The sequence below is a fragment of the Felis catus genome, chromosome D1 (genome assembly GCF_018350175.1).
Source record: "Felis catus isolate Fca126 chromosome D1, F.catus_Fca126_mat1.0, whole genome shotgun sequence".
In the NCBI taxonomy this organism is placed as follows: domain Eukaryota; kingdom Metazoa; phylum Chordata; class Mammalia; order Carnivora; family Felidae; genus Felis; species Felis catus.
In genome coordinates, this window is record NC_058377.1 from 356,932 (window position 1) to 373,425 (window position 16,494).

Consider the following 16,494-nt stretch of genomic DNA (forward strand, 5'->3'; position numbering starts at 1 on the left):
TAGGTTTCCTGCTCATCTATACTTCTACTCACATCCAATAATTAGATAATAACAGTGTGTGTCTTAAGGAAAATGTGACAATATAAACATAGACGCTGTAACCAAAATCACTGACAAGTCTTAGGTAGGAATTTCAATGCTTTACACATAATTACTGACCAATGCTAAGCCCAGCTTAACCCAGCTGGTTTCATTTCTCTGATAAACTGCACTTTATGAGAATAGGGCTAACAACAGGTTATGCTTCAGTTGATGCTTCATATTGGAACATGGACCACCTAATATCTGAGTAATCTGTTCTAAGCATATTTTATAAAAAACCACTGTGGCCGTGGTGAACCTCAGTCAAAACTGGGGTTGATAACCAGGATCTTCTCAATGAGAAGATCTGACAAAATGAATTAGGAAAGAAGCTGTTCTCCCTGTGCACCACCCCCCCCAAGAGACTCTAATGAGAAGGCTGTACAAGTAGGAACACACATTCTAGAGTCATGGACAAGAGGTTACATACAGCCTGGCTTGTCCATACACTAGCATCTCGGTGAAATTCAGCAAATTATTTAACTTTTCTGAGCTTTGTTTCTTCTTTTTGTGAAATAGAGATAATGAAATGTTGTGAGTGAGGTATTTTCCCAGAAGAACTGGCACTAAAAATGTTAACTAGTATTGCTTAATGATAGGAAGGTGCCTATATTTTCAAGTTCTTCCAATTAATTTAAAAATCCTCTCTCATTGCTAAAGAGAAACTGGAGATGGAAGTCTTCACTGAAACATTGTCTATCCCATAGACACATATGAACACACTTAAGCTATCCTATAATTAATCTGCAGTCTCCATCATCAAAACATCCAAGATGACATACGTTGTGAAAGCTTCATTTTGTTTTGCACCAATGTAGTAGGAGTAGAGGTTGAACATTCCAATCATAAAGGCCACAAACACCATGATGAATATGACCATGAACTTGAAGATGTCCTTCACTGTTCTTCCAAGTGATATCTGCAGAGGTCCAAAGCTTTCATTGGCTGGTAAAATATAAGCTATTCTTGAGAAACTTAGAACTACAGCAATTGCATAAAGACCTTCAGATATAATTTGAGGATCAGAGGGGTCCCACTTTATCCTGGCTAGGAAAGAGAAAACACAAGAGTTATCATGAGTTTCTTTAAGTTGTTTACTCAGGCAACTTCTTTTCTGCTACTAAAGAAATATAATTACATTAGCCATCAAGTCTCTAAAGGAAATCTGTTATCTTACAGGGCTTCTATAAGGGTCAGGTATATGGGAGCTTCTGAATATATTGAGAAAATGAGCCTCCTGGTCTGCCGGCAATTTTCCATAAGCATACAGCAAAATGGTTAAGAGCTAAACTAGGGACTCAGCATATGAAAAAAAATTCCACTGTGTGTGTGTGTGTGTGTGTGTGTGTGTGCGCGCGCGCACGTGCACGCACGTCACTACCAGAAGAACAGGTACAATTATTTAACTTTTCTTACTTTCATTTTCCCATCTTTAAAAATGAGACAATACCACTCTACCTTCTCTCATCTACTTGCAAATTCATTAAGTCAATGTATAGTCAGTGTTCAGGAAGTGCTTGGTGCTCCATAATTGGTGGCATTTATTATTTAATCTTAAACTTATAATTACACTATAATGCAATTTGGGGCTTGCAAAGTGCAGTTATTTCAACTAGAAGTCATTTTTATTGATCACTCAAGTAAGTATTTTTACCATAAAAATGTAGTAATTATTCATTTTTAAAAATTTTCTGGCATTATTATATTAGTTCATCAACAGTTCACCCAATATTAGTTCATTGGGTTAGTTCACCCAATAGCTCACCCAATAGTTCATTGGGTTCATCAAAACCCAATTAAGAAACCATTATGAGGAAAAATGCAAGACAATGTGTAAGAAAGAGGAAAAACATGATTTGCTGATTTGTATTTGCTTATTTTTTGGGAAGTAAAATTAGTAAAGGATACAAGAAACTAATAAAAGCAGTTTCCTTTTTTATAGTAAGTTAGTACATTGTATGGATAGCTTTGACTTTTTAGAATTCTGTATATGAGAAAGTATTAAACATTAAAGTAAATATTTTAAAAATAATAAAAAGATCTCTATGTGATCCAGCCAACAAACCCACGGAGATGTCAACTGAATGTTAACAGATTTCTTATCAGAGCATTACAGTAAGTACCAAAAAGGGGTCTATTCTCCACCCACTAGGTCTCTTCAAGGAAGGGTCTTCCCTCAGCAAACAAAGGCATCTCTTTCCTCGCCCTCCCCCACCCTGAGGTGAATCACCTCATCTGACTCCTATTTTGGGACAGCAGATAAGCAAGCACAATTGCTTCGGCTCCACCCTCCTCTGCTCCTCCGCTAAGGGACCTCACACCACCATTGGCTGCCATTCCTGCCTTGGGGGGGACTGCCCTACCCATGTTGTCCAGAGACCAAAGGATGCACCTGCCTGATTCTGGAGGGAAATTTCACCGAGCCCCTTGGCTAGGAGACCCAGGACTACGTCATCTGCCTGGAACTTGATCGGTATTAGAGGCCACGCTCCAGCCTCTATCGCTTTGTTTTGTTTCTCATCTGTCTGGCAGGTTCGAAGCCTGGCAGGGAAACTGTGGTGTCGTGTATCAGGAGCCATCCAGAGACACCAGCAGCTCCCTTGCTGTCACACAGTTTATGTGTTTTGAATGGAAATGGTACTCAAATGTGTACTGTTTTTACTAGACAAGAAGAACAAAAAATCTAAGACCTAAGACAGGCATTCCCAGTGGAGTTTGGTAGTTGTCAACTGATCGAGGAGAGAGTGGGAGGCATCCAGCCGGCAAGGAGATCAGGAAGGGAGAAGCCAAAAGCACACGTCTTCACGCAGATGCTTCTGAAGATGCCAGAATTTCTGTGAGAACTGAGCAGGAGCCAAACTACTAGTCACTTCCTTTCATCAGAAAACTCTGCATATCTATTAACTTAAGTTGACTGTGCACTACAAACTCACCCAAATTGTAATACTTCACATTGTCTCCCAGTGTGACTTTGGTCAAGTCCTTCAAAGTATCATTTGCATCAATGATGTGTTGGGCTTTGGAAGCATGCCAAAATGCCATGAATCTCGCAATGAATGATGCAGCAAAGATCGCCAGCATACCAAAATCAAGCATATTCCACAACTCAAACAAGTATTCCTTGGGGCCTTCCGTCCAAATTTCTTTACATTCGGCCCATATCATGCCTGCATTGGAAAGGGGTTAAAATAGACCCAATTCAGTTTCATTCCAGCCTTAGCTCTTCAACAAAACCAAGTAAGTTTGAAAGGTCTTGGCCTGACATTTGAAGCCCTTCAAAATCTGACCTCTTCCCACCCATCCAACCCTAAATGCCACGTCCCCACAAAAGCCACAGTCCAGCAGTATCAGTGCATCACCTAAAAGCAGTCCGACAAGGTTCAAGCGTGTCCAAACAATCTTTGGTATCCATGGATCCTATACATAACAAGTGTATGTATGAGATGTTCATGGTGGACTCTTCATAATAACCAAAACATCCAAACAGACCTGCTCACACAGGTAAAACCTAAGTGATCGTGGACTTCCACAGATGGAGTATTATGCAGCCATTTAATATATATTTTAATTACTATGGAGTAGTGGCCACAAGGACAGACCTCACAGACCTCCAACTACAGGAATTTAATTGGCTAAGGGCCTCAGCAACCGCATTCTGGAACCATGGGCACTTTTCCCCCAAGGCCATGCTTCCCAAAGGCTGCTTCCAGCTGGTGACTGAAGGCACCCCTTCTTGGGAGACCCTGGGCTTCTCCGATGCCTGACTTCGGCTCAAGTATTTCCTGCCAGCTTTGCTGACCTGTCCTCAGACTGAATAGACATCTGAGATGCTTGTATCAGACCTTCCCTCCCTTCCCTCTTACCTCAGGATCAGACCTGCCTCCCCCATCTGACAGCCCCTGAAACCTTCCTCACTCCCCTCCCCATTCCCTCTCAGTGAACGCCCTTTAGCAAAACTGTTGGCATTTAACCCTGTCTCTGCCTGTGCTTCTTGGACGGCCTAAGACATGTTGGAAAATGTTTATGGCATAAACATTTAAACATGCTAGGTAAAGGAGTAAAAAGTGTCATAGGGTCTACGACTTTATGTTTAAAACCAGCACCATATAGGACTGCACAGAGTCACAGGAGCATATTATTCATGGTCACCTCCTGCTGGGGGAGTAGTAAAGACACTACACTCTCACAAGAAGTCAGCATGCTGCTTAGGAGCACAGGTTTGGCGCCCCTACTTTAGCTTAATTTAAAGGATGTTACTGTGTTAACAAGATGTTGCTTTACACCATTACCTTTAAGATATTCTTTCCAACATTGTACCTACTTCTAGAACCATCTGCAGAAATATAACCCAAACTCCAATGATCGATCAAGCCTACCTGTATTAAGAAGTCTATCATAGTCCCCCGGCTGAAACTCATCTCCTCCCCTCCCCAGCAAGCACCTGCCCCACATCCTTACGCTCGTCATGACCCTCTATCACAGAGCCCACACACAGCTTACTGTGGGCTTTTCTCAAAACCGGCATTCTGCGCACACAGAGGAAGACAACTTCATTACTTACTTGAGTGCTTCCAAGGTACGAGGGATCTAGGACTGGATTCACACCTATGCCAGTGGGTCAAGGTTAAAACAAGAAATCCTGGGGGCGCCTGGGTGGCGCAGTCGGTTAAGCGTCCGACTTCAGCCAGGTCACGATCTCGCGGTCCGGGAGTTCGAGCCCCGCGTCAGGCTCTGGGCTGATGGCTCAGAGCCTGGAGCCTGTTTCCGATTCTGTGTCTCCCTCTCTCTCTGCCCCTCCCCCGTTCATGCTCTGTCTCTCTCTGTCCCAAAAATAAAATAAAAAAACGTTGAAAAAAAAATAAAAAAAAAACAAACAAGAAATCCTGCCTGTGTGCTGGTACACACCCCCCAGGCACACAGTGAGCAGGAGTGAGGGAAGCCTCCTCCAGGCTGTCCCTCTGCAGGCTGCAGGAATGTGGAGTGCCTGCAGCACAGGGGCCGAGGCACCTCTGAACGCCATCCAGCCTAGTTGTGTAGGGCCTTCCGTCCTGCTGGACTGCAGCTTTTGGGGGGACGTGGCATTTAGGGTTGGACGGGTGGGAAGGGGCCAGATTTTGAAGGGTCTCAAATGTCAGACCAAGACCTTTCAAACTTACTTTGTTCTGTTGAAGAGCTAAGGCTGGAAAGGAAGGCTCTCCCCCTCCTCTCCCACCTGCCCTCCACCTTTCCTCTCCAGACACAGAATTCTTGATGAAAACCTCATCTTACCAAAGCTTAAAAAACAAAACACAGTGAATTAGTCTGCCTGAAGGAAGCTTCCGTCCTGTTCACTGTAAGGAGCCCTGGGGGCTGCCAGGCACAGCTGAGAACCCCCCAGCCTGGGCAGCTTCTCGGGGCAGGGGAGACTTCTACCTGGGTGTCGAGCCGGAGACAGGTGGCCAGACTGCTGAAGGCTGCCCGTCCCACAGCTGGGTTTTCAGAAGAATCGCTTCAGTGTGGATCTGCCTCAACAGCAGAGAATGAGCAAACTCCCTCTGCCTCTAAACTTCTCGAAACAAAACAGAACCACCTGTGTGCTCATTCTGTCTATTCCCCAGGAAAGGCCGGTTTACCATGAAGCCTGAGCCCCGTTTCATCTTCTTTCTCTTCAGATGAGGCTCTCCAAATAAATAAGGGTCCTCTTACCCCCACCCTCCAGAGTGGTCTTTCCCAGTCTCCTCAAGAGCTGCTCCATGGCGGGGACACTCACTCCCGTGGCTGCTCTCCTGGACATGCTCCCGCGTGTGGCACTCAGATGTGGTCTGGACACAGACAGCTCACACAGTGCCCCCTGGGATCTTTGCACATCGGCATCGCCAAGCATGTCTCCCCCACTGTGTTCCCGCTGCACCCCCCTCTCAGGGGTCTCAGCTCGCCAGTCAGCCTCATCAAGCTCTCCTGCAGCTCAGTTCCATAATTCAGCATTCCAAGTTTGTCTCCAGTAAAAACTGGATAAATTTGCCTTCTGCGAACAATAGAAGGCCTCAAGCCCACCAACTGACCCAAATAGGCCATTTCTTACTAATATTTCCAGAAGGCGCAACAGCTTTCTTTCCAGAACAGCTCCAAGAAGAAAACGATTATCCACGTCAGAAACCAACACACAAGTCTGACTAATGCTGTAATGCTGAAGCTGCCTGCTCTGGCTTTTCCTATAAACAGACCCTGTGAGCGAATCTGGGAATCTCAGGTAGAAAGGGTGCTGGGCCAGCAGTTCTAAGGAAAATGTATTCATAACATTAAAAGTTAACATAACATTCCTGGTTTAGATTTCTAAGTGAAAAGGGAAAAACTTCTAATGTTTATAATAAAATATTAGTATGAGGTGCATTGTATTTGATAAAGGATAAAAATGAACATTCATTATATCTAATCCCCTTACACAAAATTGAATGTTTTCAAAGTTTCATCTTGAACTAGAATCTTATCTTGCTTGTTTTCAGTAGGAAATACCACTCCTATATAAAAGTAACAGACACTCTCAATGAAAAGTCTAATAACCATAACTACCTGAAATTTATTAAACATCTCCTACGTGCCAAGCACTGTGTTACATACTTTATACTCACACACACACAGACACTAGCACATAGGCAGTTAGTTTACTAAGATAAAGGCAGTGTCCAAACGACTGTTCTTATTTTAAATCCAATGCTCTAAGTTGGAATGTAATTTATTTCTTGTAGTTCTGTGATATAAGGTAAATGTCAGTTACATTGGAAAAGAAGTAGTGAGAAATCACACTCTTCTTCTTTATCCAAGGCTTCATTTCCCTCGGTGATGTAATTCACACGGTAAGCCCTCATCCCTATTTCTCCGGGGTGCTGTATTTTCTAGTATTTGGTGGGCATCTTCGCCTGAAAATCCCCAGGGCACTTCAAAGGCAACTACAACCCAGACTTAGTCATTAGCTTCACATTCTCCAGGCACCAATGGTGATCGTCCCTCCGTTCTCTCCCTCTCAGAGAAGTGCAGCACCGCCGAGTGGTCCAGGGTGGAGTCCACATCTCTCCCTCCATGGGCACAGTGCACCACCAACTCCCCGAGGCCTGAGTCCCCACCCTCACCCTGCTCTCAGGGAGCCAGTGGTGGGCTCTCAGCCTCCATACTCACCGTCCCCTGGCTAAGATGTGACAGAGCCATCACCAATGCTGAAAGCCACCCTCAGCCATTTTGCCTCACCGTCTGCCATCACCCATGCCCTCAAAGGCACCTGCCTAACTCCTTACATTTCAAGGGTGCCTGGTGCACCCTAAGGCCCTAGCTTCACATGCAATGTTTCCACACCTTGTAGCGTCCGTACTCCCCCAAAACCTTCTGCCCAGCTAACACTACCTCATCTCCAAAGTCTTAGATGGAAGGTACCGTCCAGGGAGGCCTTCTCTGCCCTTTCCACAACCCACCCCATTCTAGACTTAGATGTCCAGTCTGTGTACATTCACAGTACCCTAATCGTGCCTCAATTACAGTATTTGTCTCAGTGGTTTTCATTATTGATTTACTTATTGACCTGACCCCCACACTTAACTCTCCTGGCTGCAAGGACTGGGTCACATTCAGCTCAGGATCCTCCTGACCTAATGAAGGCACCACTTGCCTATTTAATCTATTCATTCGTAAAATCCGATTGAAATACCTTTCTCGTTTGCATTATGTTTAAGGGCAAGCCATGTGTACAATTGATTCTGATGACAAATAGTGTATTAGTTAAGACTGCTTTCCCTCTGCCTCACCTGTCATTGGGAGATCTAAAGGAAATTACTCAATCCTCACCTGAACATTGTAAATAGATGCTGGTATCATGTTACAGATTACAAAACCGAGGTGCAGGGAGAGTGTGTGAGTTCAAGTATGTGAAGGGCTTTGAAGAGTTCTTGGTACATAATAAATGTTCAATAAATGTGAATGACTATTAGCTTTGGTTCCCATTACATCTTAACATAAAATCATGCAGTCGTTGTGAAATCTGAAGTCCTAGCTCTCCCAAAACATGAATGGGAGTACTTCGTCCCTGGCAGGATTCAATTAATACTATCTTATTGTTTCCTCCTGGGTTTTTCTTGGAAACTTAAAAAGCACATGGCATGTGACAAAGCTGTGCCCCAATAATGAACCCGAGATAACTGTGTTTTAAAAACAGAAAATGATGCACTGTATCGTGCGGAATGTATTTGCATAGCTGATGTGTGAAGGAGTCAGTGTCATTCAAAGTGCTAAGCTGTGAAAAAAAAAAAAAAGAACAAAACAAAGATGACACAATATTGGTCTTTACCTATTACCCAGGATATAATGAGCATCTCCATCCATGAGAAGCAGGACGTTTTCATCCTGAACAGCTGTTTTGCATTATCTGTGCTGGTTTCATTGGGAAGGAGTTTGGTGCCTTCAAATCTGTCAGCAGCATTCATCACCAGCAGCCCCAGAAAAATGGTGAAGGAAGCAGCGTGTGCCACAAACTTCATGAACGGTCCGCGCATAATCTTCCCCATCTGCCACAGTGCACAGCAAAAGAAAATCTTAACTTTGTTTTGTACACTTTGCAAAACACACACACGTGTGCACAAGAATAAATGTCTGGATACTGCAATATTCTCCTAAGAAGGTTACGTATATTTATATAATTGATGAGAGAACAGCAACTCTTTATGCTGTGCTAAAATTCTGGTCACATCCCTCATCCATATATGCTGCTATTCTGGATTTATGTTTAAATAAATTAACTTTTGTGTTAAATGATACTTAAGTTCTAAAAATATTATATAACTCTGACAAATAGTATTTTACAACAGAAGGCAGGGCATGGTATCATCATCATTCATAAAAAGCAAACTACTTGGGGCGCCTGGGTGGCTCAGTTGGTTAGACATCCGACTTCAGCTCAGGTCATGATCCCTCAGTTCACGGGTTCAAGGCCTGCATCGGGCTCTGTGCTGACAGCTCGGAGCCTGGGGCCTGCTTGCGATTCTGTGTCTCCCTCTTTCTCTGCCCCTCCCCTGCTCATGCTCTGTCTCTCTCATTCTCAAAAATAAACAAACATCAAAAAAAATTTTTTAAGCCAACTACCTTACTAGGTACAAAGTGCTGAGGAGGCAGCAGTGAAACTACTGAACTGAATCTACTTTGCCTGGACCTTGGTCGACGTTGGCCTTGCTCGCTGCCCTTGTGTGTTTCACGGACACACAAGCAATGCAGGTGTTGTGTGAACAATTCCAAGGAGAGAAATCCCCACTGAGGACAGGGCAGCAGGGCGGTTCCCATTATACATTCGGAACAATATCCTGGAAAGACACTGGATTGAAAATCCAAAATTTTCACGTCAGGTTCCAGTTTCATTCCCTCATTAGCTGAGTGGCAATGAGTAAATTTCCTAAACTATGTAAAAATCAGACTCGCTGTGTGAACTATGGAGGCAGTGAAAGCTCTTGTGCTTCTACAGGCCCGGATTAGTTTCCATCTGAGACGCACAAATCCCACTCGCTGCAGCAGAAGGATGCTTCGCGTCTGAGATGGGTCTCAGGGGCTCTGCGCACCCCCTAAGATGGTAACCGCCACCCAGGAGGTATGGACAGGACTCTTCCTTAGGAGAGGGTTCATAACTTCCAACAGCCTTTCAAGCGAACCTATTATTCCAGGAAAAAATGTGTAAATTGATAAACACACCACCAGCACTTAGCCAGCACTTGTTTGTGCCAAGTACTGTTTTCAGGGCTTTACTCTGTGAACTCAAGTCCCCATGACAATGGTTCTAAGAGCAGGTGCCCCTAAAATGCCACTGTTGTTGATGAAGAGGCTGACAAAGGTCCAGACACTGGCCTAAAAGTCACACACCTCATACGTGGTGGAGCCGGAGCCTGAGAGCACTTCTTATTTCTGAGTTAATGCCTCTATATGGTTTACAAAACAGTTTCATATTTTTTCATTGAGGTACATAAATATGTCCGTTCTTCTAGAAAAAAAGAAGCTCCTTCTAATATTGAAAAAGGTAAATAGTACAATGGAAGGAATATAATCAATGTTCTCTGTTCCTACAGACTTTACTTGTTTATGTGGTTTTCAAAACCATAAAAGTTAAAGCTGAAATAAATCATACAGTTTAGTCCCTTCTCTCTTGGTATTTAGGATCTTATGTCAGAATATCAGAATGCATGTGCACACAAGTATTTATCTCACTGTATCTAGATCGAGCTAGCTAGCTAGCTAGCTAGCTTGAAGCCAATGGATCCAGAGAATTAGCTATATTTAGATATACTGCGGAGCCAATCCAAAGTTACTTTGTAAAACTCTGCTGTAATAATGTCTAAAAATCCTACTTTCATAAGAATACTCATTAGATTGAATCAAACAGTGTGTTTTTTTAAGATCCTGTTTAAGTAGAACTCTCAAATAATTGAGTAAGTGTAAAGCAAACACAAATGGGTAACACAGTAGGTTTGATTTTCTTTTGCCTACTGTCCTTAACTATGTTTCTGTACAAATATGAACTGTTACAGAGGTTGGGGATAAAAATGGAGTTGAGAATAAGCAGGTTGGATCACTCTGGGACATGAGGTGAACTGTCCTGGACAGTGTCCTGTCCCTCAGGGCAGAGTATGCGATTCCCCACTTCCACTGGGGTGTGGCCTTTATGTAATATTGGCTTCTTCTTGATTTTATTCAGAAGGGGGAGAAGAGACTCAAGCCAGGCATTTTTGCTGTTATGAAACATGCTGGTTTAAAGGGGGAAAAAGCAAACAAACAACAAGCAAACAAAAAGTTCATTGGCAGGAAACTAAAATGGTGTGTTCAGATATTTATCATACCCTCTATTTCTTATTACAAATCATTTAGAGTTTTGTTTCTCTTTTAACTAAGGGAGATTTTTGGCACCATTCAGTGGACTTTAAGAATTGAAGTGAGTTATCCATTTTAGTAAAATTTGTCATTTATACATTGTGGGATGTAAACAAATTTCTAATAAGGTTAAAGAAGGGCACTAATCAATTGAATAAGGTGAATAATTAATGCACCTGACAAATTTTTGAGGTTAAGCACTGAAAGAAATACTTGGCTTTAAATATTACATATTATACTTTTTTCAAGTATTTTTAATGACTAAATACCTAACTCCAAAAACCGATAGAAACAGAAAAGTTTGAAGATAGCTTAAGCTAAAATGGTTTGAAATCACAGCATGACCTATTTTTATTTTATTTTATTATTTTTTTAATGTTTACTTATTTTTGAGAGAGAGAGAGTGAGGGAGGAGCAGAGAGAGAAGGAGACACCGAATCCAAAGCAAGCTGCAGACTCTGAGCTGTCAGTCCCCTGATGCAGGGCTTGAACTCATGGACCATGAGCTCACGACCTGAGACAAAGTCGGATGCTTAACTGACTGAGCCATCCAGGCACCCCTGACCTATTTTTATTGTAATGACCATAAAACATATTTGGGTTATGGTGTTAAAAGAAAATAAGTGAAGAAAAGAAAGTTTCTGAAAGAAGAAAGCAGACTTGAGGAAAGAAAACCCAAATTTAAACAGGAACAGACTCTGTCAAGGTGCACAGGCTTGCAATTAGATGCCTTAATTTTCATGGATGTATTGGAAATTTTTTAGTATTTAAAATGATATTTTAAATAAAAGCATTAATTTTGAGCAATCTTCCCCCGTAACCTGTGAATAATGTTTATGTTCACTGCTAAGGGAAAATTTGTGAAAATCGATTACATCATAATGCTTCAAAGGCTAAATAACAGGCAGTAAAATAGATTTTAGATATTAAAATAAAATACCTTAACAGTGTCCTTATAACTTAATTATTTGCCTCAAGGTTCCTACACAAGGATGAAAAACAGATGCCAAGAAAGAAACATGACCAGGGAAGAAGAAAATAGTAAAGGAAATCAGGTTAATTGGGATTCAGTCAAAATCTAAGAAATTCTACAGACTGCCCCAAATAGTCTCCTGTCAGAACAGCAAGCATTCTGGAAGGCATCATGCTTCAGAACTCACTGGATATGGAGAAGGACAAATACTCAGTTTAGGAAGATATTGTAATTTTACCGAGCACAGGGTAATCAGTGAACAAGGATAATTCAGAACATCCCCACCCCCACATACTTCATTCAGCTCACATCTCTGAAGACTCAGGAAATGTACGTTAAAGAGAGAAGAGACAGTAAATGCATAGATGGAGCCCATGTGCCCATAAGGATGGGTCAGAATTTTTGTTTCAAAGTGAAATCTGTCATTTCTGTGAAAAGGGAAGAAAAAGAAAACTGTACCTTTCTAGAAGAAAATCTATGCTGCAAATTTCTAATTCTAGTAAATCTCACTATTTTCATCATTTATGTTTTACTTATAAAAGCTCAGTTTTGGGGCCTTATCTTTTTAAAGGATAAACAACGTATAATGATAGCTTTTACCCTCAGGAGAAAACGCCCAGTTTCCAGCGGGTTTCTATCATCGCCACCACAAAGAATAATGTTGTTCCCTCTCCGTAGAAAGTCTTGCACCTATAAACCATTTAGGAAGGTCCTAAGCTAAAGTATCAAGTATGTGACTATGTAATAAGAAGACAGTATGTTGGTAATGGGGATACATGTGTTTGCATCCATGCGTTACAAAGTTTGAAAACGAGTCAGGCCCACGTTAAGAACAGCAGATATTGGGGCGCCTGGGTGGCGCAGTCGGTTAAGCGTCCGACTTCAGTCAGGTCACGATCTCGCGGTCCGTGAGTTCGAGCCCCGCGTCAGGCTCTGGGCTGATGGCTCAGAGCCTGGAGCCTGTTTCCGATTCTGTGTCTCCCTCTCTCTCTGCCCCTCCCCCGTTCATGCTCTGTCTCTCTGTCCCAAAAATAAATAAACGTTGAAAAAAAAAATTAAAAAAAAAAAAAAAAAAGAACAGCAGATATTGAACTGGCATTTTCACAGAGCACACGGATGGTCCAGCTGACATTTCAGCCACATAGCTTTAGAATTATTTCAGTCTGACTTTCAGATTTGAAACTTAAACATTACAGACATGTGGTTTCAAAAACATGGAAGAATAAGATTTTTGGCAAGGCAATTCTGTGCCTGTTAACAGAATGATAGGTCCACATGTTTCACACTTGTTCCATCACACTAAAGAAAGGCTGGATCCATCTGAACATATTTTCACCAAAGTCTGGGCACATGGATTTTGCTGATAGGCTATCTTTGCTATCCAGTTATGGATTACTCCATCCCTAAAGTAAATATTCTTGACTGAACCAAGCATCACATTAGTATTTACATGATTATTCTTTATTTAGATTAAGATTTATCTGGTAATATGAGCTAAATAAATACCAAAAAAAATAACTTTAATCTCAAACTTTGTCAAAGGAGGAATAAAAGACAAAAAATGTTTATCTTTTAGGATTATATTTGAAATATGTGCTCAATGCATACTATAACCTCAAAACATATATGAATTAGACATGCCTACAGAGAGGATGGAAACATAGTAACTAGGTTTTCTTTCTTAATTTAACAGTGGTGCTATTACAGGTTAATTTTCTACCCACTTTTCCCCTTATTTCCTATAGCAAATAGATGTCATTTTTGTAACATTAAAATCAATAATATTATTTAAACCCAACTCTGACATCTATGAAATTTTCATTTGGAAAACAGAATTTTCCTTGCTTAACTGGCTCTGATATATACAGCTTGACCTACTTGTAGGTGACGACAAGGTCCAGGCTTCACAGACATACCTTGCTGCATGGAGCAAACCAGTAAATGAGAGCCAGGAAGGGCAATCCGACAGCAACCGCCAGGACCACGAGAAACTTAACCGCCATGGTCTGCTGCCGCAGACCGGAGAGGTTCTCATACCATATGGACAGAAGCTGCTGTTGACAGTTTGGATGAGCTACAAACTAGCAGGGAAGTGACAAAACATTTAATAGCTTGATTAAAGAAAAGTTCACCAACTCTTGGATTCTAAATACTTTGTTCTGTGGTTTCCCATGAAAACTACTGTTAGAAATAAAGAGTAAACATAGAACATCTAGCTGACAAGCATCAAGCAAGGCGGCAGGAGGTTCTAACATGTATTATATAAATTCGAAGATTCCAACTTATCAAATTTTTCCTTTATAACTAACGGGATTTCCTTGAAAGTATAGAAAAAATTCTGAAATTTAATATAAAAAGATTCATAAATGCTTCACATAAGGACTTTTACATTTATATGTTATTTTCCATCTAGAAACAGTGATGTAAAGATCCTACTGGCCCAGGGGTGCCTGGGTGGCTCAACTGGTTAAGCATCAGACTCTTGATCTCGACTCAGATCATGATCCCAGAGTTGTGGGATCCAGCCCTGCATTCCTGCACTGGGCTCTGTGCTGAGCATGGAGCCTGCTTGGGATTCTCTCTTCCTCCCGTTGCCCCTCTCCTGCTGCTCTCTCTCTCTAAGAAGAAGGAAGGAAGGAAGGAAGGAAGGAAGGAAGGAAGGAAGGAAGGAAGGAAGGAGAAAGAAAGAAAGAAAGAGAGAAAGAAAGAAAGAAAGAGAAAGAAAGAAAGAAAGAAAGAAAGAGAGAAAGAGAGAAAGAAAGAAAGAGAGAGAAAGAAAGAAAGAGAAAGAAAGAAGGAAAGAAAGAAAGAAAGGCAGGAAGACAGAAAGAAAGAGAAAGAAAGAGAGAAAGAGAGAAAGAGAGAAAGAGAGAAAGAAAGAAAGAAAGAAAGAAAGAAAGAAAGAAAGAAAAGAAAAGAGAGAAAGAGAGAAAGAAAGAGAGAAAGAAAGAGAAAGAAAGAGAAAGAAAGAAGGAAGGAAAGAAAGAAAGAAAGAAAGAGAGAGAGAAAGAAAGAAAGAAAAGAGAGAAAGAAAGAAAGAAAGAAAGAAAGAAAGAAAGAAAGAGAAAGAAAGAAAGAAAGAAAGAAAAGAGAGAAAGAGAGAGAAAGAAAGAGAAATCCTACAGGCCCAGATATTTAAATACTTTCTTAAAACAGCATGCCATCTGTTCTGCACTGACCTACAATGCTAAACTTATTAACTCCCATTTGTATATGGGTCTGTTTCTGGACTGCCTATTCTATTCACTGATGTATTTTTATTTCTGTGCCATAAATTCTTTCAATTAACAAAACTTTATAATTAAATTTTACTTGTTATTTTTCAGAATTTTTTAATTCTCACATATTTATTTTCTACAAAGAATATATGGCAGGGGCAACATTATTTAATCTACAAAAAGCAACAATGCAAAATAAAAATTGATAAAAAAAATGTTGAAAGGTTAAAAGAACTACAAATGCTTAAGGATGGCTCATCTCGAAGATCATTAAAACAAGAAACAATGTTTATCTTCTCAGAGTTGCAAGATTTAATAAAACCTATTGTGAGTAGCAAAAATAAGCCCTCTCATACACCTCTGGCACGTATGTAAACTGGTGCACTGGTTTTAAAGAAAACTTAGCAAATGTTTTAAATTAACAAAAACCTGAAGAAAGTAATAAACACCCTTAAATAGTAAGCTGATTAAATGAAATAGTGATATAACAACACAGCCTTTGAAAAGATGAGATGGATGTTTATTTACTGAAATGTGAAGATGTACAAGATATGAATTTGTGGAGAGTAATATAATGGAGAGAAACTACTCTCCGTTAAGAATTGAGAAGACAGGGGTGCCTGGGTGACTCAGTAGGTTGAACATCAGACTCTTGGTTTCGGCTCAGGTCATGATCTCATGGTTTGTGAGTGTGAGCCCCCGCTTCAGGCTCCATGCTGATAGCAAGGAGCCTGCTTGAGATTCATTCTCTCTCTCTCTCTCTCTCCCTTTCTCTCTCTCTCTCTCTCTCTCTCTCTCTCTCTCTCTCTCTCCCTTTCTCTCTCTCTCTCTCTCTCTCTCTCTCTCTCCCTCCTTCTCCTCTTCTCTCTCAGCTCCTCTCTCTCTCTTTCTCTGGAAATAAATAAATAAACATTAAGAAAAAATAATTGGGAGGATCAAGGGAGCCTGGCTGGCTTAGTCAGTGGAACATGCAACTCTTAATTTTGGTGTTGTGAGTTCAAGCCCCACGGTGGGTATAGAGAGGTTACCTAAAAGTAAAATCTTAAAAAAAAAATTGGGAAGATAGAAAGGGGGCATTTCTATACTGTTTTATCCTTAAAAAGTATATTTTTAAAGATACGTAACCTAAGAAAGCAATCAAGAATGGGAAGTGCTGCATGAAGACAGAGACTGAAAATGCCCCACAGATACACAAGGTGCAGGAGGAGATTCAAATGTTCTAAAGCAGAAACTGAGGGCACTGGTCCTGGATCGGAACACAACAGATGGGACCTGGAACGGAGTCTCAAACACTGATGTTCCTCTCAGATGACCAACGCCTTATCATCTGGACACACGAAGTCATTTCTATAC

The 16,494-nt window shown here is 41.3% G+C and overlaps 1 protein-coding gene across 9 annotated transcripts in view; it reads right to left on the minus strand.

Annotated features, from left to right (window-relative positions):
• The window catches only part of TRPC6 (transient receptor potential cation channel subfamily C member 6), a 133,285-nt gene that overhangs the window by 20,710 nt on the left and 96,081 nt on the right, over positions 1–16,494 (minus strand). For 8 of the 9 annotated variants that reach the window (XM_023239035.2, XM_045038173.1, XM_045038170.1 and 5 more), the window contains 4 exons: positions 13,840–14,004; positions 8,393–8,609; positions 3,015–3,248; positions 864–1,128 (listed from right to left, as the gene is read on the minus strand). In XM_023239035.2, the coding sequence (XP_023094803.1) occupies positions 864–1,128; positions 3,015–3,248; positions 8,393–8,609; positions 13,840–14,004 (881 nt within the window). The remainder of the gene's footprint in view (positions 1–863; positions 1,129–3,014; positions 3,249–8,392; positions 8,610–13,839; positions 14,005–16,494) is intronic. The other variant, XM_023239036.2, reaches the window with a different exon arrangement.